This window comes from Delphinapterus leucas, chromosome 4 (assembly GCF_059928025.1).
Source record: "Delphinapterus leucas isolate spDelLeu-1000000601 "Yukka" chromosome 4, BTC_Dleu_Yukka2, whole genome shotgun sequence".
Classification (NCBI taxonomy): Eukaryota; Metazoa; Chordata; class Mammalia; order Artiodactyla; family Monodontidae; genus Delphinapterus; species Delphinapterus leucas.
The window spans coordinates 8,658,289-8,680,506 of NC_143132.1; the positions used below are offsets into that span (position 1 = coordinate 8,658,289).

The following is a 22,218-nucleotide window of genomic DNA, read 5'->3' on the forward strand; positions in this document are numbered from 1 at the left end:
ACTCGATCAACGATCAATGCATATTCACAGAATGACCATAAAGAAGCCAAAGGCTGCCCAGAGCTTCCAACACCTGCTGACTCTCGGAGGCAAGAGCCCACATCCTCCCAGAATCCATCTGGGGTCCAGACGCAAGCAGATTCGTGCTCAGTGGTCATACGGGGAGCGATTGGCCCCTGTCTCTCCCCACCCCCAGCTGGCAGCAGGCCGACCCAAACGTCCTTTTAACTCTCAGAGGCTCTTATGCCTTTCTCAGAAGAAGCAATGAAATAAGAAATCCACTGTTTTCGCTTCTTTCTCTTGAGCATGTCTTTTGAACATAACTCAAAGAGAGAAAAAAATTTATTTTATTCAAGGCTGTGGTGCTCAATAAGGTGGTTTAAAAAAAGACATGGAAGAAGTTTGATTATACCTCTCGTTTTGATTATGTTATTTTCTTGACTTGTATTTTTTAAGAAAAATAACTCAGAGAGTTAATATCAGGGATCATTTTTCAAATTCAGCTTCCTTTAAAAAAAAAAAAAACAACAGCAAGATATAATTCACATACCATACAGTCCCCCAATTTAAAGTGTACCATTCTGTGGTTTTTAATGTATTCACAGCGTTGTGGGACCATCACAGTAGGGATCACTTCTAGCAGATGGCTTCCAGGACCTCTCCTGGACCAGTATAGATTCGGTCCAGTTTCCCCACTGTCTCTGTTTTCACCTGCACATTGCCGTGTGGTGAGAATTAAACAGAGTGATGTTCAGACACTGTGTAAGACTTTATCATCAAAGTATAAATGATATGCTCACAGAGGGAGGACATTATGCTAATTATTGGAAACTTGTTCAGCAACAGAGCTTCAGATTTTAAAAAGCTTCTCTGTTGTTGAGGTAAGCCCAGAATAACCAAGCATGTTCATCCGTCATTCAGGTGGGACAGGTCTTTAGTGTGTGGCTCTGAGGCCTCAGCAGTTTTTCTGGCATTATGTGCATCTGAGTCTGTTCATGGTGCAGAATGGCCGGTTTCCTGATGGCGCTTGTGTTCCAGGGCGGGGAAGGAATGCTTGGCTGAGCCCCGTGGGGAGCGCTCTTTCTACCCTGCTCGTCTCCATCCCACTGAGATCCCAGCTGGGACAGAGGATTCCGTTTGTCCAGCATCTGATGTCTCTGGCTGTCGTGGAGGCTGTAAGGTCCATTCCTGGGTACCAGGTACGTGCAGTTCATCACCGTCACATCCCCACCACGCATGCACATCTCAGTTCAGGTGTGTTTGTAGTACGCGTCTGAATGATTCCTTCATGTGGAGCCTCAGCCTGCTTTTGCAAAGCTGGCAGCAGAATGCTCTTGGAGGTTTAAAAGCACCGTCAGGTTTATAGCTGCCTCAGGCTTGCTGCAAGGTTTATAGCGGCTTCAGGCTTGCTGCAAGGTTTATAGCGGCTTCAGGCTTGCTGCAAGGTTTATAGCTGCTTCAGGCTTGCTGCAAGGTTTATAGCGGCTTCAGGCTTGCTGCAAGGTTTACAGCTGCTTCAGGCTTGCTGCAAGGTTTATAGCGGCTTCAGGCTTGCTGCAAGGTTTATAGCTGCCCAGGCTTGCTGCAAGGTTATAGCGGCTTCAGGCTTGCTGCAAGGTATAGCTGCTCAGGCTTGCTGCAAGGTTTATAGCGGCTTCAGGCTTGCTGCAAGGTTTATAGCGGCTTCAGGCTTGCTGCAAGGTTTATAGCTGCTTCAGGCTTGCTGCAAGGTTTATAGCTGCTTCAGGCTTGCTGCAAGGTTTATAGTGGCTTCAGGCTTGCTGCAAGGTTTATAGCTGCTTCAGGCTTGCTGCAAGGTTTATAGCTGCTTCAGGCTTGCTGCAAGGTTTATAGCTGCTTCAGGCTTGCTGTGATTATTTTCCAGAATTCCCTTCCTGTCCTTTTGTCATATTTGTCAAATGTCCTAGTAAGGGCAAGCCTCTTATTCCTTTCTGCCTCCCTCCCTCCCTCCCTCTCTTTTCTCTCTTTCCTTCCTTGCTTCCTTCCTTCCTTCCTTCCTTCCTTCCTCCCTCCCTCCCTCCCTTCCTTCCTTCCTTTCTTTCTTTCTTATTGAACTGGATGGGTCTATTTATCTGTGGTGCTTTCTGGTGAAAAGGATTATTTTATAGGCCTAAACAAACCTTCTCATTTCCTACCTTCATTTACCACAGGCTGTGCTCAGCAAAGCTATCCCTTGTCTGTGGCTGCCTGAGTTCAATGTGCATGTTCGTTTAGGGCCATTTGCACCCAGCTGTAGGGACAGATGTGCCTGCTACATCAGTACTTTTGAACGCTTTGGTGTCAGTTATTAAGAAGACAAGGAAAAGAGAGCAGTTAACACAGTCATGAAGCCTTTCTCCCATTCCCCAGCCTCCACTTGCTGTATCCCCCTCCTCCTTTTCCTGGAAGAATTTCTTATGGATATAAAAAGGGGGTTCTTGGGACTTCCCTGGTGGCGCAGTGGTTAAGAATACGCCTGCCAATGCAGGGGACGTGGGTTCAAGCCCTGGTCGGGGAAGATCCCACATGCTGCAGAGCAACTAAGCCCATGTGCCACAACTTCTGAGCCTGTGCTCTAGAGCCCGCGAGCCACAACTGCTGAAGCCTGTGCTCCGCAACAAGAGAAGCCACAGCAATGAGAAGACTGCACACCGCAAGGAAGAGCAGCCCCCGCTCGCAGCAACTAGAGAAAGCCTGCGCGCAGCAATGAAGACCCAACGCAGCCAACAATAAATAAATAAATAAAAATTTAAAAAAAAAAGATTCATTCATCTAAAACAATTAAACATATAAAATAAACATAAGGGGGTTCCTTCCCAGCCTCCCTCCCCACCTACAGCTCTTAACGTCAGGCTAAAAACAATTATTGTATTAATTCGTGAAGCAAGATGCTAAGATCATGACTTTGAAAGGGGGTCTGTCATGAGTGCTTCAATGGAGAAGCAGTCCTCTCCACTGCCCCCTAAGCTCCTCCAATGTGGCCATGTCCTCATAGTCATGGTATGTGGGACCAGGGTACATGTTTCCCGTATTACGTCAAGTCATTGGCATGTATGCCGAAGCGTGAGATTTGTTACTGGGCGCTCAGCATCCTTGCTGTGTCTCATGGGCCTGGGCTCATCAGACTGTCACCAGCCTTCACAGGCCCAGCGTGCAGCCCCTGAACTGGACACTTCACCTTGCACTAAGCAGTTGAGAAGATAAAATTCTGTTGTGGGGAAAATATTTTTAACCCTAGCAACAGGTTAATTAGTCTTAGGAAAATAAAGTAAAAATTTAAATTAGTCTGTTTAGCTTTTTCATGGCTTTAACTTTGACCTTGTAGCCTCACTTGTTAACTTAGCAAGCACTTTCTGAGTGCCCGCTGTGCGTGAAGGCTCTGCCAGGTGCTGGGGTAGCGGGTGGGGAGGTGGAAAGCTTGCCCTCAACAATGGACCCGGGGGTGTGTCCCCATTCTCCTTAAGAAGCTCCCACCAAAGTTCCTATCCCATTTCTGCAGCTGTCCAGCTCAGCCTTATCTTCTTTTTTTTTTTTTTGCGGTACATGGGCCTCTCACTGTTGTGGCCTCTCCCGTTGCGGAGCACAGGCTCCGGATGCGCAGGCTCAGCGGCCATGGCTCACGGGCCCAGCCGCTCTGCGGCGTGTGGGATCTTCCCGGACCGGGGCACGAACCCGTGTCCCCTGCATCGGCAGGCGGACTCTCCACCACTGCGCCACCAGGGAAGCCCTATCTTCTTATCTGTATGGTTTTGGATTGGCTTCATTCCTATTTTATCTTCAGTCTTATTGAGATGTAAATGGCATACTGCAGTGTGTAAGTTGAAGGTGTGCAGCGTAATGACTTGACATGCGTATATTGTAAGATGATCTCCACAGGAGGTTTTATTAACATATATCACCTCATATAGTTATTAAAAAAATTTTTTCCCCTGTGATGAGAACTTTTAGGATCTACTCTCTTAGTATTAGGTTGGCCAAAAAGTTCGTTTGTAGCAGCTTACAGAAAAACACGAACGAACTTTTTGGCTAACCGAATATTGATTTATTGATTGATTGCGGTACATGGGCCTCTCATTGTTGCAGCCTCTCCCGTTGCGGAGCACAGGCTCCGGACGCGTAGGCTCAGTGGCCATGGCTCATGGGCCTAGCCGCTCCGCGGCATGTGGGATCTTCCCAGACCAGGGCTCGAACCATGTCCCCTGCATTGGCAGGCAGATTCTGAACCACTGCGCCACCAGGGAGGTCCTGAATATTCATTTTTCACCGAGTCTAATTAGCTTACACACTACAGCTCCAGGGTGGTTGAAATAGGCCCCCCGTTGTGCTGGGTTGGCCTCTCTTCCATCCTGCCCTTCTTGTCCCCGGCCAGATGTCACCATCTGCACACGAACCATACCCAGCCTGGTCGGACCGGGGGCAGTGCGGTGGCCTGTGTGCCGTCCCTTCCGGAACCTGTGCTGGGCTGCCCGCCCTTGCTCCTGCTGCTCTTCTGTCCTCGAGGTCCTGCTGGATGGACTTCTGCAGCCTCCCCCCACCCGTGTATCCCGCTCCTGTTCTCTTCTCTGCACCTCCAGGTCCTATTTGCCCTGAGAGTCCTGGCTCAAATGCCTTTCCTGGAAACTGCTAGCTACAAACTCTCCCTCCTCCGATGCCATGCAGTGCTTTAAAATGTCTAGGCCACTTTTAGGGTACCTCCCATGGATTGCTTGAAGCCGGGTTATTTGTGCTCCGGTTCTAACTCCTACAAAGTAACCAGATCTTGGAACACAGGATTGGTTTTATTTTGGTCTTCAAAGAGCCTAGCGTAGTGCTTTATACCTGGAAGGCCTGTAGTAGCTGTCTGAATAAAAGGTTGAGACAATGAAAAATAAACACCTGGACTTTCTCTTCATCTTGGAATAGATGTCCTGTTCACCTGGGTGAGAACCCAGAATTTCACAGACTGCATCATTAACTAACTAGACCTGAAAATGTGAAGTGAAACAGGAGCCCGAAAGCAGGGGCAGCTCAGAAGTAAGCAGCGGCCCCTGTAGTGGAGAAGCTGTTTCTGAGCTCTGGCCAGGACTGTGCTGGCCACCGTGGGACGTGGGTAGGCAAGAGAGGAGAAAGAAGGGGAATTGCGAGAGTGACCAGGACCGTGGTCTCCAAGGTGCAGATTTTCTAGACCAGCGTTTCTCACTCCCAGCACTGTTAACATCTGGGCCCCTCCATCTTGGTTGTGGGCCCATCCTGGGCATTATGGGCGGTGGCGCAGCATCAGTGGCCTTTCCCCACTAGATGCAAGTAGGATTCCTTCAAGCTGTGACAAGCACAAATGCCTCCCAATATTGCCAGATGTCCCCTGGGGGACAGACTTCCCACCCCACCTCCACCCATCCCCCCGAACCTTATTTTAGTCAGAAAAGTAATATGACGTTTCCCTATCATAGAGCAGATGAGCTTTTAAAGGACAGAAACATGTTCTAACTGGCCAAGGTGAAAAGAAGTCCTGCTGGAGGGAGGGAAGAGGATTGCTAGGAAGCGGCAGGCTGCATAGCATAGGGTTAAGCTCCCAGGGGTTGGTGTCAGAAAGCCCTGGGTGTGTATCCCAGCTCTGCCACTTGCAGGTGGCGCAAACTCAGGCAAGCCAGGCAGTGTCTCTAAGCTTCAGTCCTCCCTTTGTTAAATAGAGATGATACTAGTAGCAACACATGGGCTTGGTATAAGTGACATGCAGGCTAGCACCGAGTTGGGGCTTGGTGCTGTGCCTGCCCCCAGTGAAGAAAGAGCCAGCCCTCTGGGACTGAGGCCATTATCTACTCTCTGGTCTCTTGGTTTTATTTTGCTGAGTGTCTCTCTTCCAGCCTCATGTGTCCAGATGGGCTTCCTTCTACCCACACCTGCCTGCCAGTCCCAGACCCAGGAGCCCTGGCAGTTCTGGTGCCCACTGGGTCTCACCCAGTCTGTGTGCCCCAACTTCACAGTCATGGCAGGAGGTGGGGGTCTGGGTGGCCCAGTTCAAGGCAGTGTCCACCCTTGGCCCGTTCCACTGAGACCAGGCACAGGCAGGGTTGCCCAGGCCACATCCTTCAGGATGGAGAGGCAGCAGGCCACTGGACAAGTCTATTTCTCTTTCCCGAGTTGACTGGTGGCAGTTCATGGAGACCTTCTCTAATAACTCAGTAAAACGAGGTGCTCCTCGGTATCTCCATAGCATTCTGCTGGCACATTTCTCCCTGACTTTTAGGACGTTGGTTAATTCAGGGCCATTCGTCTCTCTCTTGAGCAGAAGCTCCTTAAGGGAAAAGAGCCCTGAGAGTATTATTCTCTCCCTGCCCCCTGTCCCCAGCACACAGTGGTACTCTGTGGTGTGGTTGTTGATATTGGGATAATGAACTTAATTCCCAAGGTAGGTGTCTTCGGAGAGTGTTTTTGATGATGAACAGTGATGGGGGTGGGGAGAATGCTGGGATTCCTGTTGAGTGTGTTCTCTAGGTCTCCTTCCCTCTAGCCCCACCAGGTACTTTAATACTGGATTGTTCCAAAGCGGTGATTAGCTGTCTCAAAAAGAAGAGAGGATGAGACTCCCTGTTCCATTTGTTTCAAGAGTATTCTGTTCATCTTTTTTCTTTTGTTTTATTTTAGCTGGATGACCTCTTCTGGTCCCTTTGTGTCTTCTGACTGCTTGATTAATATGTAGATTTTCCTTTAGGATATCAACTTACGAGTGAAGTGGCCCAACGATATTTATTACAGTGACCTCATGAAGCTTGGTGGAGTTCTGGTTAACTCAACACTTATGGGAGAAACATTTTATATACTTATTGGTAAGTTTTTAAAGCCTTCCCCCAGAATTTTTAGATTAATAAAAATAAAAGTGGTTCACACATGGCTATATTGGGGGGAGTGGATTATCATATGGGATTACTTTTTCTTTGAGTCTTGAGTTATAGAACACAATATGTGTGCACAACAGGCCAGATTGGTAGAAAGCCCTTCAAAGGGTTTAGTGTTCCTATCTATGGCCATGGAAACCACCGAATTGGCATCTCATCAAACAGGCGTTTTCTTATACCTCTCCACACTCCTGCTTCTCAATGAATTAGAAACAGTGAAAGTAAACATTTACTGTATTATTTGGTAATAAGAAAAGAAAGCTAATTTCAAGGATGGGTGTCCTGGCAGTCTTTCTTGTATTCTTAATCTGACCTTCCCAGTCCCTGGAAAAGTTGCCTTCTTTTTGACCTCAGAAGAAACTCCAGGCTGGTCAAGGTGGGGTAAAGAATCCCTGTTTCACATCAGCACATCCGTATCAGGCAAGGAGATGGATCTGAAGTGGCTTCAGAAGTTCCTCGGCACCTGGTCATCTAAGCATCAGCTTCTCCCTAATGCCCAGGAGAGCTTGATTGGTGTTCAGAAATCAGTAACGGAGAGAAAACATGCGATTGTGTGTTAGAAGCGCCAGCCAAAGAATACAAGGTGTATGCTTCCAGCTCTGCTACCAACAGGCAATATTATTCTAGGCAAGCTTCTTCATACCCTCCAAGTTCCGTTTGCCATCTGTAAATGAGTAACTGGGCTAGGTGCAGAGATTCCTAATAGGGCCCACAGATACTGAGGAGGCCCAGTGCTGGGTTTCCTTCGGGGAGCTAGGGAATTTTGTCAGTGTGGGGGGAATGAAACATTTTCCTGCGGGGAGAATCCATAGCCTTCTTCAGGCGTTGGGACGTCGGGGAGGGGGACAGGGGGGCATTTTTGGGGAAAGATTCAAGGTCACCGTCAGGGGTGCTTGCTGGTCTTTAGAAAGACGCAGCCTAAGTTGACAGTAGTTCATGTAGCTATTTTCCCAGCACTTTGGATTTCTGAATACAGGGGAGCTTTTTCAGTGCTATATACACTTAATTGAATGCTTTATATGCCACAGGTGCTTCAGCTATTGTGTATGTTGTCCAATGAAAGAACAAATGAACAACTGCAGATTCTGCCCCTGTTGCTCTAGTTACTTGTTTTTTACATTGCTTTGTATTTTAATAGCCAGTATATTTAAAAAAATAATAATCTGAGGCCAGTCAGCCCTTCCCTTAACACTGAAAGTGGCGCAGAATATTTACCAAAAAGTAGTTATTGTAAATACCGTTGTTCTATCTGAGGCAAGTATTTTGGGAATTTTTTTCCCAGAGGCCCTGAAAAAAACGATAGTCTTTCTGCCTAGTTCTTGCAGTATTTTATTCCTTATTGAAGACCTCTTTGAGGTTGGTTCAGGGCCCTGCTGAAAACCAAGGTCCGGCTTTTCTAAAGTCTCCCCTCTCCTGCAGAGGACAGTGGTGTTAAGTAACAGCAGAGATAAGCCAGAAACTCGCTCTCCTGAAGCCTTGGTTTAGGGGCTTGTGAAAGAGCCACTAAACATGGGTTGGCCTTTTGCCAACAGTGTAACCCTAGCACCAAAGACTTCCAAGGATAAAGCATTAAAAGATGTGTTTTAGGGTTAAGTCATGACCAAGGTTGGAAATCTCTGAATCCAGAGGTTACTTCTTAAGACCTGAATAAAATTCTTTATATGTAAGCATGTGTTCCATTATTTAAATAGAAAAAGAAACAAGAGATTTTATTTTACATCCGGCTCAGTGCAGAGCTCCAATTCTTGGCTAGACCACAGGAGGTGGTCGTTTCAGAAGCAACTCTGTTTTGTCCCATTCGTAGCTTCTGCTTAATTGAATCAAATCTGGCTTGCTTTTTTTCCCCAGCTAATTTGTAATAAATCTGGAATGGTTCTGGTTTGATGGGGATAGTGAGGGAAGGGTGAGAAAGGAAGATGGGCTTAAAGACGTAAGTCTTTCTCTAAGTGGCCAGAGACAATAAACTCAAAATGAGGACAAGGAAGCAGGAAGTTGACAGTAAAAACTGTAACTTTTTCCAGGTGGTTGAGAGAAACGTGTGATGTCGTCAGTAGGTTGAGCTACTCGTGTTTTCAATTGTTTGTTTTTGTCCAGGCTGTGGATTTAACGTGACTAACAGCAACCCTACCATATGCATCAACGATCTCATCACAGAATACAATAAGCAACACGGGGCCGAACTAAAGCCCTTAAGAGCTGACTATCTCATCGCCAGAAGTGTGACTGTGCTGGAGAAGCTGATCGACACATTTCAGGACGAAGGGCCCAATGGCGTTCTTCCTCTCTATTATAAATATTGGCTACACAGGTCAGTGCTGGCTTGTCTTCATTCTTTTAAAATTCCTTTATTAAATCAGTAGTTTAATATCTTAAAACGAGAAACTAAACACTGGTCTAGATCATTATCTTTTACTTTACTGATGGATAAACCTGGTGGATACCACCTTGAGCAAGTTAGCATCTCCAGTCATTGGGACAAACGGGCAGCCCGTGCCTCCTGGTGGGATGCCCTGGGAAAGACACAACATCACTGGAGATTTTCCTGCCCAGCATGTTTAAGCTGAATCTAATTGTGAGGAAACAGGCAAATCTAAAATGTGGAACGTTCTTGATAACAGTCATCTTCAAAGTGAGATCTCCCAGCAGCAGTGGCAGCCTTACCTGAGAACTTGTTAGAAACGCAGATTCTTGACTTCCAACCTGGACTTCCTAAATCAGAAACTCTGAGGCTGGGGCCCAGCATTGTGTTTTAACAAAGGCTCCAGGGGATTCTCAGGCACTTCAATTTGAGAAGCACTGATGTCTACCAATAGGCCTCTACCCTTCAACAATGGCAGTGTCTTAAAGACAAAGAGAAGGTGGGAGTTTTGTGATTAAAGAAGACTAAGGAGGCATGACAGTTAAATGCAATACGTGATTCATAATCAGATCCTGGAAGGGAGGAAATAGCCACAAAGAATATTAATAATTAATATTAATGAGGCAATGGGGACATTTGAACAGGGAGTGTATATTAAACAATGTTATTGTATCAAGATCAAATTTCTTCTTCTTTTTTTTTTTTTTTTTTTTTTTGCGGTACGCGGGCCTCTCACTGTTGTGGCCTCTCCCGTTGCGGAGCGCAGGCTCAGCGGCCATGGCTCATGGGCCCACAATGCCTGCAACTTACTTTTAAATATCAGCAAAAACCACCCCCACAAAACTGTAGGTGTGTGTGTGTGTAAAGAGAGCAAACATGGGAGATGTTACCAGTTGGTGTGAATGTAAGTGAAGGGGGAATATGAGGTTCATTGTACTATTTTTCACCTTTTCTGTAGGTTTGAAATTCTTCAAAATAAAAATTGGGGAGGTACAGAGTCCATACTTTTAAAACTGTTAACAAGGATGTAACTCAACAGTTGCGTTTGGAAACTGTTCTAAAGAAGTAAAATTAGAATGAGTTTAACTTACAATTGATGCTACCCAACTTGATAAAGAGTTTTGAACACAGCCAGAAAGCAGCCAGTGTCAGCCAAAAAACCTAGAGGGTTGCACAGTGTTTCTTTAAAGTAGCTAGAGGGACTTCCCTGGTGGCACAGTGGTTAAGAATCCGCCTACCAATGCAGGGGACACGGGTTCGAGCCCTGGTCTGGGAAGATCCCACATGCCGCAGAGCAGCTAAGCCCGTGTGCCACAACTACTGAGCCTGCACTCTAGAGCCCGCGAGCCACAACTACTGAGCCCGTGTGCCACAACTACTGAAGCCCGCGCGCCTAGAGCCTGTGCTCCGCAACAAGAGAAGCCACAGCAATGAGAAGCCTGCGCACCGCAACAAAGAGTAGCCCCCGCTCGCCACAACCAGAGAAAGCCTGTGTACAGCAACAAAGTCCCAATGCAGCAATAAATAAATAAAAATTAAAGTAGCTAGAGGGTGAGGAAGTGGTGCAAATAATCATTCCAGATGATCAGAATGAGGAGTGACGTCCTTTATAAGGGAAGCAATTCCTAACTCCCTAGTGGACTTTCCTTCGCCCTGGTTATGCGGGTAGTTTTCAGGACAATTCAGGGGAGACCAGTGGAAGTCAGAGCTCAGGCTCAGATTCATTTTAACTATATCCATCCCAGCCCACCCCAGAATCCTTTCGCATAATGCACAATTGCTGAACTAATTGTCTCAAGCAGCAGCATTACATTTCCCTGGTGACTGGGGGCTGTTCTTCATTTTCAGTGCCCAGCAAGTCCGCCTGGGAAGTGCTGAGGGACCAAAGGTGTGGATAGTCGGCCTAGATGATTCCGGGTTCCTTCTGGTTCACCAGGAAAACGGCGAAGTGGTAACTGTGCATCCAGACGGCAACTCCTTCGACATGCTGGGAAACCTCATAATCCCCAAACAGCCGTAGTCCTGTCTGGAGTGTCTGCTGGGCCCCGGGCCACAGCTGGGATGAGCTGGGACAGACGGAAGGGCAGAACGGCCGCAGGAGCGTTGCACGTCGATTTCTGCCGCTTTTCCTAGCCCATGATCTGGAAAACGAATTCGGAGTTGTAGGCAAATGTTTTCTCCCTCCACTTAACCTGTTAATTCTTTAATTTTGTTCTGTTGTCATTTTATTTGGTGTTTGAAGATGCTGGGGGTGGAGGGTTGACAAGTGGAAGATTTAATTCAGGTATAAGCCCTGGCATAGGGTGTGAAATTCTTCTCCCCTCTTGGAATTGGATGCATCTTAATTGGGGAGGGGGGTAGTTTTTACATGGAAACAGCAATGGCGTAATTCAAATGTTTTCCCAGTAGTGGAGGTTTCTACCCCTAGACTATTAAAAACAGATTTTAAAAAAGTTTTCGGGCCCAGACCATTGGTGAGTTAGAGGTATGGTAACACTGTTTACAAGCATCCAGGGAGGTGTTTTCCTACAGGAACATATATTGGCACTTAGTTATCATTTTATTGTTTTATTAGTGAAGAAAAGAGAAGGTAGATTTCTAGTATCAGTGTCATCCTGTGGTTTGTGGTCCAATAACAAAGTCTGAACGGAACAGAGGCCGGTATGCTTGCAGTGACCTTGTAGAGGAAATCAGTTCATTACTTTGACATTAATTAATGAGCTCTCCTTTCATAAGTTTAAATTTACTGCATATGCTGAAGTGATGGGATCAAGTTCAGGGTCCTGAAAACGTTGATCAGGCAGTTACGTGGATGCGAGGTGGATGATTTGGGCCTAACAGCTAGGGATGAAGTCTCTCATTCCACACGCAAAGGAGGATGTGGCGCCTGTAAGCCAGCTTCAGGCTCGCTTCGAAATCCTGCGGAACTGTGCAGTGCACACCCTATAGAAGTACATGGCATTTTATTTGTAAGTCACATTTTTTTGCCCCCTTTTCATATTGCCAAAAAAGAAAATGTTATTGCTACTGAATGCCGTCAGTTAAGAGGATGGGTGTGTGTGTGTGTGTGAGAGAGAGAGAGAAACTTTAAAAGAAGATGTTCCAAATATGATGCCCTAAGAGTCTGCATGGAAGAACAAAAGAAAGGAAGCCTTTTGATATACATTTGCTATTTCCAGATGTATTCCATGCTTTTTCCATGTAACTCCTATCTCTGTTGAACTTGAGAATCATACACATTACTTTTCAGCCTGAAAAGGCCAATTTTTGTCCACTTTTCTCTCTTCCTGCCAATCCCAACTGAAATTAGTGGCAAGAAAACTTGATGAGGCTCTCAGCTTTGAACAAAATCCCCTTATTGTGCGCTAGCACCCTCTTCATCCAGCTTTACCCAGTCAGGCTAACTCCAGAAGCTTGTGGGTTTCAGTATAAAATCTGCCTACCTGTAGCCAGGCACAGGCAGCCACATAGGAAGGAAACAAATAACACGTTTAGTTAAGTCCACTAACCCAATATGTGTGTTTTGGAAATGTAACTTGAAAAGAACTTCAGAAGTAATTTTTGTAAATAAGGCTTCAATTAGAATTATCCTTCAAAAAAAAAAAAGCAAAAACAAAAACACCACTCTCTCCTAAATGCCCAAGTCTAAATACAAGTTTAAAGTCCACAGCACCCCAAAATTACAAAATGGTCTCACCCTTGAGAGGGCATCTGCAAAATATCATCAAGAAGAAAGATCTCAGGCTAATGTTGCAAGTTTCATTTCTCAAACTCTGTAATATAAGGCAAGTCATCTCTCAGAGCTGCCATCATTACTTTTCGAATTTCTTTGGGGGGTTATTTAATGAGAAACATGCTATGATTTGTTTTAAGCTGAAGTCCTATTCTAGACAGTCTGCTTTGGGGGAAAAAAAAATGTTATCATTTAATTTCCTTTTGGTAAATTAAAACTAATGAAGTGTGGCCATGTCAAAGCAGAGGGAGATGTTCCGGGCGTATCACTTTGCCTCTGTGCTTTTAAGACTGTTCTTACTTGTGCCGACACCCAGCTGTCTTGAGGGAGACAACATAGGCTTGGAGCAGATGCTGCGTTTTTCATAAACCTGATTTTGCCTCAGAGGAACCAAAGACTTTTGAAATTCTGCTTCATACAGAACAGCTGAATAAAGGCATTTTCCTTACAGCTGTTAGCACTAGGGAAACTTGCTGTACTGCACTCATCAATTTGGGGCGTTTATGCACCCGGCAATCGATGACCTCAAGGAGCTTTAAAGTCTTGACGGGAACTTTGCATTTTCTTCTTAATCTTTAAAACACGGCACCTAAACTCAGGATTGGCGTGTGCTCTTAGGATATTTGAATTGTGCCCCAGTTCAGAGGCTGCGCATTGAACATCTCTACCAGGTTATGTAAAGGGCAAGATGTCATCCCTTCTGGGCTGGTAGCAAATTTCAGAAGAACTCTTGAGGAAGTGCCCCCTAAAATAGGACACAGCAATACCTGGGCTTCCGGGGCACGCACGCGCGCATGCACACACGCACACACACCCCCCTCAGCAGTGCTCCTCGGCACTGTTCATCCTGGCAGCGTTTACAGCGTGGAGGCAAAGCCGAAAGGATTTGTGTCCGGTGTGGGGCTCGCTGCTGCAGCCCCCTGACTGCTGTGGGTGGGTGCGCAGGCCCAGACCCGCGTAGCATGCAACCGCACCCCTACTCCTACACACACAGGGGGGCTGCATGGCCGCCTCTCAGCCGAGAGTCTGGGAGCCAGGAGAGAAGCAGACTCACCCAACCGTTTCAGAGTGCATAAAGGAGACATTTTAGGCTTACAGTCCATAGATCTGTTTGCTCGTAACAGACAAAGAATGGAGAGTCGGTATTCCTGGGTAACTACTATGCGTATTTGAAATAAAAGAAAGTGTGAAACCTCTGCATTTTTAGCTTTTCAAAGAATCATCTCTGAAAAGGAATTAATTTAAACCAATTACTGTAAAAAGCAAGTCTATCAAAATAAACTTTAAGACTTTCTATATAGTTAGGGCTCATTGTTATTTTTACCACATCTCATTTGTAAAAATAAGCAACTACTTTTGGTTACAGTGTTTTTATTCATATTTAAACATTTTTTAAAAATAGTTTAACATAGGAATATGTATGTATTTCTAAGTATTAAGAAGCTGGTGGCTTTTTAAATGTATTTTTGAAAAATGTATTATGTATCATACAAAAGAGAGATCATATTACTCCAAAGAATGAAAGTCAGCAAACTGAAAAGTTAAAAAAAAAAAAAAAAAAAAACTGAGGTGAGAAATAAATTTACTAATGTCAATTTTTAATTTGAAAATTAATTGAGTATAACAACAAATTTAATATAAGAACAGATTCTGTTGTTGTCGAATTGTTCTCTTTTGTGGAAACTGCTTGACTTTTGTCTCGACAGTTTTTCCCCAAGATTTTAACCGTATTTATCATACTTCAGTTTAGGAAGAGCTTGAGTAACACACCTTAGATAACCCAAGGGCTACTATTCACTAAGATTTTAAGCTACTGTAATTTTATGGAATTTATTTTAAAGTGTTCTTTCATTTGTACCAGCCCCCAAAGTCTACCTTAACTGTCTCACAGTTACAATAAATTACAGTAGACTCGAAACAGGATTCGTTGAAGGATTACACCTCCCCCACCCTTAGGATCCAAAGGAGGAAGGCCTGGCCCATCGAACTTTAAAATGACAAAAGGGGTCGGGGTAAGGGAGCAGAAAATACAGGCTCTTGCAGATTTCCTCCGAGCAGCCCTTCACACCCTGTTCACTTCTCTACAAAGGTATGAGTGGAATGGCTTTTCTAGAAAGGGCTTCAATGAACATAAAGGAATTCCTTTCTCTGGGAGGCCCAGTGGAGGGAGGGCCGAGTCAGTCTTGAACTGGGCTGATCTCTCAAATCCATTTGATCTGGCATTTTTATCAACATGTTAGGACCCACTACAATTTTTTTCTTCTTTTTTTGTGAAAGAGATGCATATTTATTAAAATGCTTCCTCGTCCTCTTCCAGAGCCCCACAGAAGTCAGGAAACGATATCCCCAGCTTAAATGTGCAGACTAAAAGATGGAGGTAATCATATCAGGTTGCCATAGTAACTGCTCTGTTAACTTTTCTCCGAGCTGCTGGCTGCCTGGAAGCCGGCTTGCAGAGGAATCTTCCTTCATGTTCTAGGCTATGAAAACTGTGATGTTTGTTTAGGCAAGGAAGTTTTTCCTAGTACACATTTTATTTTTCAAGTACATATATACACTCATCGTTAAGCCTATTTATGTTCTCATTTATAAATCTATAACGCTCTTCTTTCCTAACAGTAACCTTTGATCTTAAACTGCTCCGAAAGCCTTCGTGGTTTGTATTTATTTATACAGCCCCCAATGGTTAATGACAAGGTAGACACACAAGCATTTTACAGTACTTTATTGAAAAATGTCAGGTGAATCTCCTGCTCATCAAACCTGCACCTTCCTGGAATCATGGTTTAATTACGGGTCTCGACAGCACAAAAATAATACCCCAGGTTTATTTTATGTGTGCACACACAGCACGCTGCTCATGAGGTATGGCTAAGTGCTGTGTAGGGGTGTGTGCCTATAATTCTTCTGACGCTGTCTCTTCACTGCAAGACACATGTTCCTAAATTTGCAAATTGTACCATAAGGCAACTGACACCTACGGAATGAGGCAGGTCCTCATAGTGACACTGGGTGGGCAACAGGTCCTTTCACATTTTAAGAACAGTTGACGTAGGTGCACTTTGATTCTAGAACAGTGAGTTAAAGACATTTGTGAACAACCTTTCCACTCAGAAAGGTGGACATAGTTTCCTAAAAGTAAACCATTTTTGAAAAAGCAGCAAAATGAGGGAGCGTTTATCGTGTGGAGCAGATTGAAAAAAGGGCAGCTCAATGCATTGATCCACTGCAGAACCATGATAGGATTTTTAAATGGTGAAATCTTGAAGCAAAAGTATAAAAATAAAACAAAAATTAATGGAAGTTTATTTTAAAAACACTGCTGGTGCTTTTTTTAAAAAACATTTATTTGGTTGTGCCGGGTCTTAGTTGCTGCACGTGGGCTCCTTAGTTGTGGCATGTGAACTCTTAGTTGCAGCATGCATGTGGGATCTAGTTCCCTGTCCAGGGATTGAACCCCGGGCCCCCTGCATTGGGAGCACGGAGTCTTAGCCACTGCGCCACCAGGGAAGTCCCTGCTGGTTCTTTATAAAAAGATTTCTGTTTACCTGTTATACACATGACATATTCATATGGAGTTTCCTTGCTCTGTATAAAATGCAGAAAACGCTGAAGACAACATGTACATCATTTTCATTACATCCCCTTAGCATGTTTTCTTCCACAAGGCGCAGTCCATTGACAATCTTCCATATTGCACATGCAATGTAACTAACTTTATTAGCACTACTTGTAGCAAACACGAGCCTAGGGAATTACAGGTCTGTGTGGCCAGAGGGATTTTGCCTTGTCATCAAACTTGACAGGGGTAGCCAATCCACTGGGCACCGAAATCATCCACATGTCATTCTCATAAAATATCTGGCTATATATATATATATATATATATATATATATATTTGCATTTAATGCCTATTCCATATATTTCTGAAGGTGCTGTTCTCAAGAGTTCATGGGGTAGGAGGGAATAAGAGCTTGTGAACGCACTCGTGAAGCGCACCCACGTTCACCCCCTTGTCTGGGCTTGTTGATGTTTGTATTAAGGAAAGGGTTAAATTAAAACAACAGCTTTTAATTAGACTCATGAATGACTTTTAAAGACAACGGAGTTGTCCGTTCATGGGACTTAAATCATCGCATTCTGCCTTGACTTAATCTAAAAGGGCTCTGGATACAGGAAGCTTCCAGGTCGGCCACCCACCGGCACCCCTGACTGCATCAGGGGGGGGTTTCCTCCGCAAAGTTGAGGGTATCTGAGGAGCGGAGCCTCCTCCAAGCCCCCAGAGGGACTGTTACTGAACATTGGGGACACGCAAGGCGCGCAAGCCTGATTTCAAGGTGAGGAAACCAAGTCCCCCCAAAGACGGAGTCGTTGAGGCCACACGTGGGCGGTCGGGGACGCTCAGCTACGCCCTTTCAGAAAATCCGGCTCTTGCGGAACAAAGGTCGGGCGATCACGTCTCCCCAACGTCGCCGTGTCTCTGTCCTCTACACGGACGGTTATGGCATCTACGGTAAAAATCTAAAAGTCGGCGGTGGAGTTCTGGTAAAATAGTTGTCTCTGTATAAATTAATTTAAATCGTGCATATACATCTCGTCCCTCTTGACTCGGCTGGACTTGGTAAAATGGGAGCCAAAGAGGCTGGCCTATGGCTTCTCCCCGCGGGCAGCCCCGCGCGAGGCGGGGCGGCCCCAGGACTCCGCGGTCCGGCCCGGGCGGGTCACCTGCCGTTGGTAATGATGACCGAGGCGCCCAGGTAGTGCGGCAGGGGCGCGCCGGGCGGCGAGGCGGCGGCGGCGGGGTCGGGGGCCCGGGGTCGCAGCGCGCCGGCCCCCGCATCGGGGGCGCCGGGGCCGCCGGCGAGGGCGGGGGCGGCGGGCGCAGCGCCCCCCAGCGGCCCGCGGCGGGCCAGCACGCGGTGGTAGTTGAGCAGCACGAAGGGCAGCTGCGCCGGCGTGCCCGGCGGCTCGGGGGCCGGCGGCGCGCAGCACTCGGGGGCCGCGCGGGCCAGCGCCAGCCGCGCCCCGTCGCGGGCGGCCTGGCGGGCGGCCTTGGCCGGGCCCAGCGCCGGCTCCTCGCGGTAGTGCCCGCAGCTCGGGAAGCTCGGCAGCGGTGGCGCGGTGTCCTCGCCGAACCTGCGCGCGGCGGCGGCGGCGGGCGCTGCGGGGACAGGCGACACGTTAGACGCCCGCGCGGGGGAGGAAGGGGACATGCCCAGAGCGACACCAAGCCGGGGGGCCCTGGGGCCGCCACCACCCCTGGGCCACCCCTGCCGCCCGCGCGCTCGAGCCCCGGAGCCGCCCTCGCCCCTTCCCGCGTGCGTGCCGGGCCCGCGAGGTCCAATCACAGGATGCCAGTTGCAGTGTTCTAGCAGCCACAGGAAAAAGTGAAGAGAGACAGATGGAGTTAGTGTTAGTAAGATGCTTAATTTAATGCAGCACAGCTAGACTATTATTTCAGTGTGTAATTAATATAAAAATCGGGGAGAAATTGTATTCTTTGTTTCTGTCTTTGAAATGCAGTGCAGACACTCCGAGCACATCTCATTGCACTGGCCGAACGGGGCTGGTGGCTACCATATTGGACAGCGTTGGTCCAGAGGCTTCCTCGGCCTTAGTGTTAGGTGACCCCAGGCTGCCGTGCGCTTTCTTGCTTTCACCTCAGTGGGGAGGGTGGAGCGGTTATCACCCTGCTCCCTTTAGTCATAATTAAAGTAATGACCATCGTCACTAATTAGATGTCTGCAATCAATTGGCTCCCCTCACCTCTCTTTTTTTTAAATATTTATTTATTTACTTATTTGGTTGCACGGGGTCTTAGTTGTGGCATGCAGGATCTAGTTCCCTGACCTCGGATCGAACCCAGGTCCCCTGCATTGGGAGCGTGGAGTCTGAACCTCTGGACCACCAGGGAAGTCTTTTTTTTTTTTTTTTTTTTTTTTTTTTTTAACCTTAAGACATCCTTCCTCTTCCTTTAATATCAAAAAGTCTAGGAAGTCGATCACAAACTGCCCCCAGTTGGCATCTTTGGTCCGTTTTTTACCAAGTGACTGACAAATGAAGTGGTTATTAAGCTCTTTCACTTTCAAAATAGCAATTTAAAAAATCAAATACTGTGTTATCTCATTGGTCAACTCCCACACACACACAAAAATAATCTTTTCAACTCAGTCTCAAGTGGATAGTATTTTCAGCTGTTATGAAAACCCTTTGCTTTGTTTTTTTCCCTTGGCCCTTCCTTGGTTATTTGAGGGATCCTATGCGCTGATGGGTGCTGGGGATTCAAATCTCTGGACTGCCTGAGGCCAGAAGGCAGAGCTGCACTGCCCTGGCTGCTGGTATGTTCTTTTTTAAACTGGCTACTTTTGAGAAACATGTCCTGTTAATCTCCAAGAAGGTTAGATTTCTCCTGGGATCTAGCCCTCTTCTTGTCTGTGGAGACCAAATTTATCTCACAGGCTTGTAAAGACTGGGTCACAGCACAAAGCAAGAGGTTCACAAAGCAGCCCTAGGAGCAGCAGAGAGCCCCAGCTGCCTGCAAAGAGAGAAAGGTGGGAGGGGGACTCCAGGGAGCTCTCCTTACACAGGTGACTCTTCTCTGGAATTTAGTGGTCCCCGCAGGACATCTGCACAAACCTCGTCTACAGTCTGAGCAGTAGTTAGGTCTGGGTGAAACAGGAACACACCCCGCTGAGCTAACCCTCAATCCCCACCTTCTACCCTCTGCCTGGGATTGTCCCAAGGAGCAGGCAGGAGACTGCTGGGCCTGGGGCAGCTGGTGGCACCTCCACAGAGGACCTCTGCTTGCCTGCCCCCAGGAGGAGCTGGCTGTGGTAGGCAATTGACATGGCCTATGTTCCTGTCTTACAGATGAAGAAACTGAGTCCTGGAGGGTTTGTGCTATTTGCCCCGGGGTGGTGAGTGGCGTTTCCGTCCCTGAGCCTGTGATTTTCCACCACCGCTTCCCACACTTCGAAAACTGGCATGGGAAGAAAACCAATTGTGTTCCATGTTCATTTCTGGGTGGAGTAGAAAGTAATCTTATAAAATAAATATAGCTGGGGGTTCTCAGTACATAGGAAAATCAGTTTGCTTCCCTTTTGGGGAGTAAACGGGGCCAGGATTTTTATGGAGGGTGGCCGAACACCCAGTTTCCTCTGCCCTTTACACTGTCCCTGGTGCCACGAGGCACACCGGCTCAGTTGCCCAGCTTTCAGCACCCTCGTGAAGCGCTCTCAGTGAGGGCAGGAAAGCACAGCCATTCCCACTTAGAAGCAGAAAAAAAGGGAAAGTTTGCCCACAGTGTGAGGGTTCTTTTTCCATCTGCCACCCACCGACAGCGCTGTGCACAGCCCTGCCCCTTTCCCTCGTGCAAACATGACCCACCTTCGTAGTTTGGCACGAGGCTGTGCCGAGCAGGGTTCACCGGCGGCTCGGAAAGGCTTTTAGCTGGAGACTGGCTGCCCGGCACTAGGGGGTTGGCATAGTGCCACTGGCACTCGCCGCTGGCTGGCAGCGTGCTCAGCAGAAAGCGTGCCACCTCGCACGGGGATCCTTGGGGCTGCCCGAACTTGGCCGGCAACATTGGCTTTTTGCTGCTGAAGACGTGAGAGTCCAGAGGGAAGTGTCCGTAATGGTAGGAGAAGGGCAGGCTGTAGGACGGGGCGTACAGAAGGTCGCCGCCTTCTGAATGGAGCTGCTGTTCTGGGGGAACTGGGGTGTGGACGGGGGGGCTGGCTCTCCAGCTTCCGAGCTGGCCGCATTCCAGTTTGTCCATTTGGAACGAGCTGTATTGCTGCCGAGCAAAGAAGACGGATGAAGGGCTCACCGAGGGGCCGGCAGCCAACTGCTTTCCGATCCTGTAGTGCCCGCCCCATCCCAGGGCTGGGCCCACCCCGGCCACCAGCGTGAGGTCCCACCGGGGACAGGTGCCCAGGAGACAGCACCCCAGCGACCCACCCTCTGGGTGGAAAGAGATCTCCTCACCCCAAGTGACAACACACCAGATACATGCAGCCACTTGTGCCTTCTGAGAGCTTGCAAAAGACTTTAAGAGAGAGGGAAGGTTTCCATTAAAATCAAATGCTATGGAAACACGAGGCACCAGTGTTCTGAGCCACGTTTACATGGATTCTAGCTGCTGATCAGCCTCCCCAGTGTAGTCTGTTTCCTAGGTCTGACTCATCCCCCTGGATGTTAGCTCTGCCTGCCTTCCCCAGGCCGCGTCTCCACCCTGTGGGCGGGACATCCCAGGGAAACTCCCGGGCTGGGAGACCCCTGAGTGCGATCAGAGGTGCCCAGGTGCCCCGAGCCCCTGCAGGTGGTGTGTTACCTGTGGGGGGTAAGGGTTTGTTCTCAGCTTTGTCTTCATCTTCGTGTTTTTGGGTTTAGCTAATTTCCTAGTTTCTTGTGAGGTAGACAAGGCGGTCCTCCAGGAGTCCTGGGACTTGGACGTGGACACCTGGTCCAGGGACAACTGCAGTTCCTTGTATTCGATGTCCCTGAGGAACAAAAGAGCGGGACAGGTCATGTCCACGGGCTGTGAGGAAGGGCGGGCTCCGGGACCGTCCCCAGGGCGAGTTCATTCGAGAAGCTCCACTGTGTCGTTTCCACTAAGTGGATGGGGCTGGGGCTCGAGGGACGGCCCACCCTCGTTATAAAAGCCACCCCACAGCCTCGAGCTCAGAGGCCCCGGGAGATGCCGAGTGACGTCAGTGTTCTTCGGCAGGAAGAGAGGGAGCGCAGTATGGCTCTCTCCCACCGCGTGAGCCCCACGCACGTTTCCTGCGGACACCATTCGCCACTAGGCAGGGTGTCAGGGCACAAAGGAAAAGACAGAAATGCTACTGATCAGTGTAAGTGTCTGTGGCCCAGCTGCTTCCCTGTTTAGCTCCAGGGAGGTGTGAGTGGGGACCCTTGGCGGTCCAGGAGCCTGGCTTCCAGCCTTGTCCACTTCCACACCAGGGGCCCATTCCTGCCCTAAAGAGCCAACTCGGCACCGTCAGATTCTCAGGAGGGGAAGTTGCCCAGAGCCCCAGCCCCAGCCCACGTGGGCCTGTTTGCTCAGGTAGAACCATTAAGGGACTAAAAATGCTTTCTCCCGTACAGTTTTGCTAAAATCACTCTAGCCCTAAAAAAAAAACCACCACCTACCTCTCACCCCGCCCCAAACCCCCAGGAACCTGGCACTCACTCTGTGAAAGAACGGAGAGCCTAAAACCTCACTGCATTAGAGAGGACCCTGTTCAGG

At 47.8% G+C, this 22,218-nt stretch overlaps 2 protein-coding genes across 3 annotated transcripts in view; one reads left to right on the forward strand and one right to left on the reverse strand.

The window, feature by feature from the left end:
- Nucleotides 1–12,859, forward strand: part of HLCS (holocarboxylase synthetase) — a 195,681-nt gene extending 182,822 nt beyond the window's left edge. For both annotated transcript variants that reach the window (XM_022552978.3, XM_022552980.3), the window contains exons 8-11: nucleotides 1,039–1,199; nucleotides 6,692–6,806; nucleotides 8,970–9,183; nucleotides 11,083–12,859. In XM_022552978.3, coding sequence (XP_022408686.2) covers nucleotides 1,039–1,199; nucleotides 6,692–6,806; nucleotides 8,970–9,183; nucleotides 11,083–11,254 — 662 coding nt within the window. In that variant the 3' untranslated portion in view covers nucleotides 11,255–12,859. The remainder of the gene's footprint in view (nucleotides 1–1,038; nucleotides 1,200–6,691; nucleotides 6,807–8,969; nucleotides 9,184–11,082) is intronic.
- A 961-nt stretch (nucleotides 12,860–13,820) lies between these two features.
- Nucleotides 13,821–22,218, reverse strand: part of SIM2 (SIM bHLH transcription factor 2) — a 50,396-nt gene continuing 41,998 nt past the window's right edge. The window contains exons 10-12 of the mRNA XM_022552922.3: nucleotides 21,301–21,469; nucleotides 20,355–20,763; nucleotides 13,821–18,129 (exon numbers count right to left, since the gene is read on the reverse strand). Of these exons, the coding sequence (XP_022408630.2) occupies nucleotides 17,690–18,129; nucleotides 20,355–20,763; nucleotides 21,301–21,469 (1,018 nt within the window). The 3' untranslated portion in view covers nucleotides 13,821–17,689. The remainder of the gene's footprint in view (nucleotides 18,130–20,354; nucleotides 20,764–21,300; nucleotides 21,470–22,218) is intronic.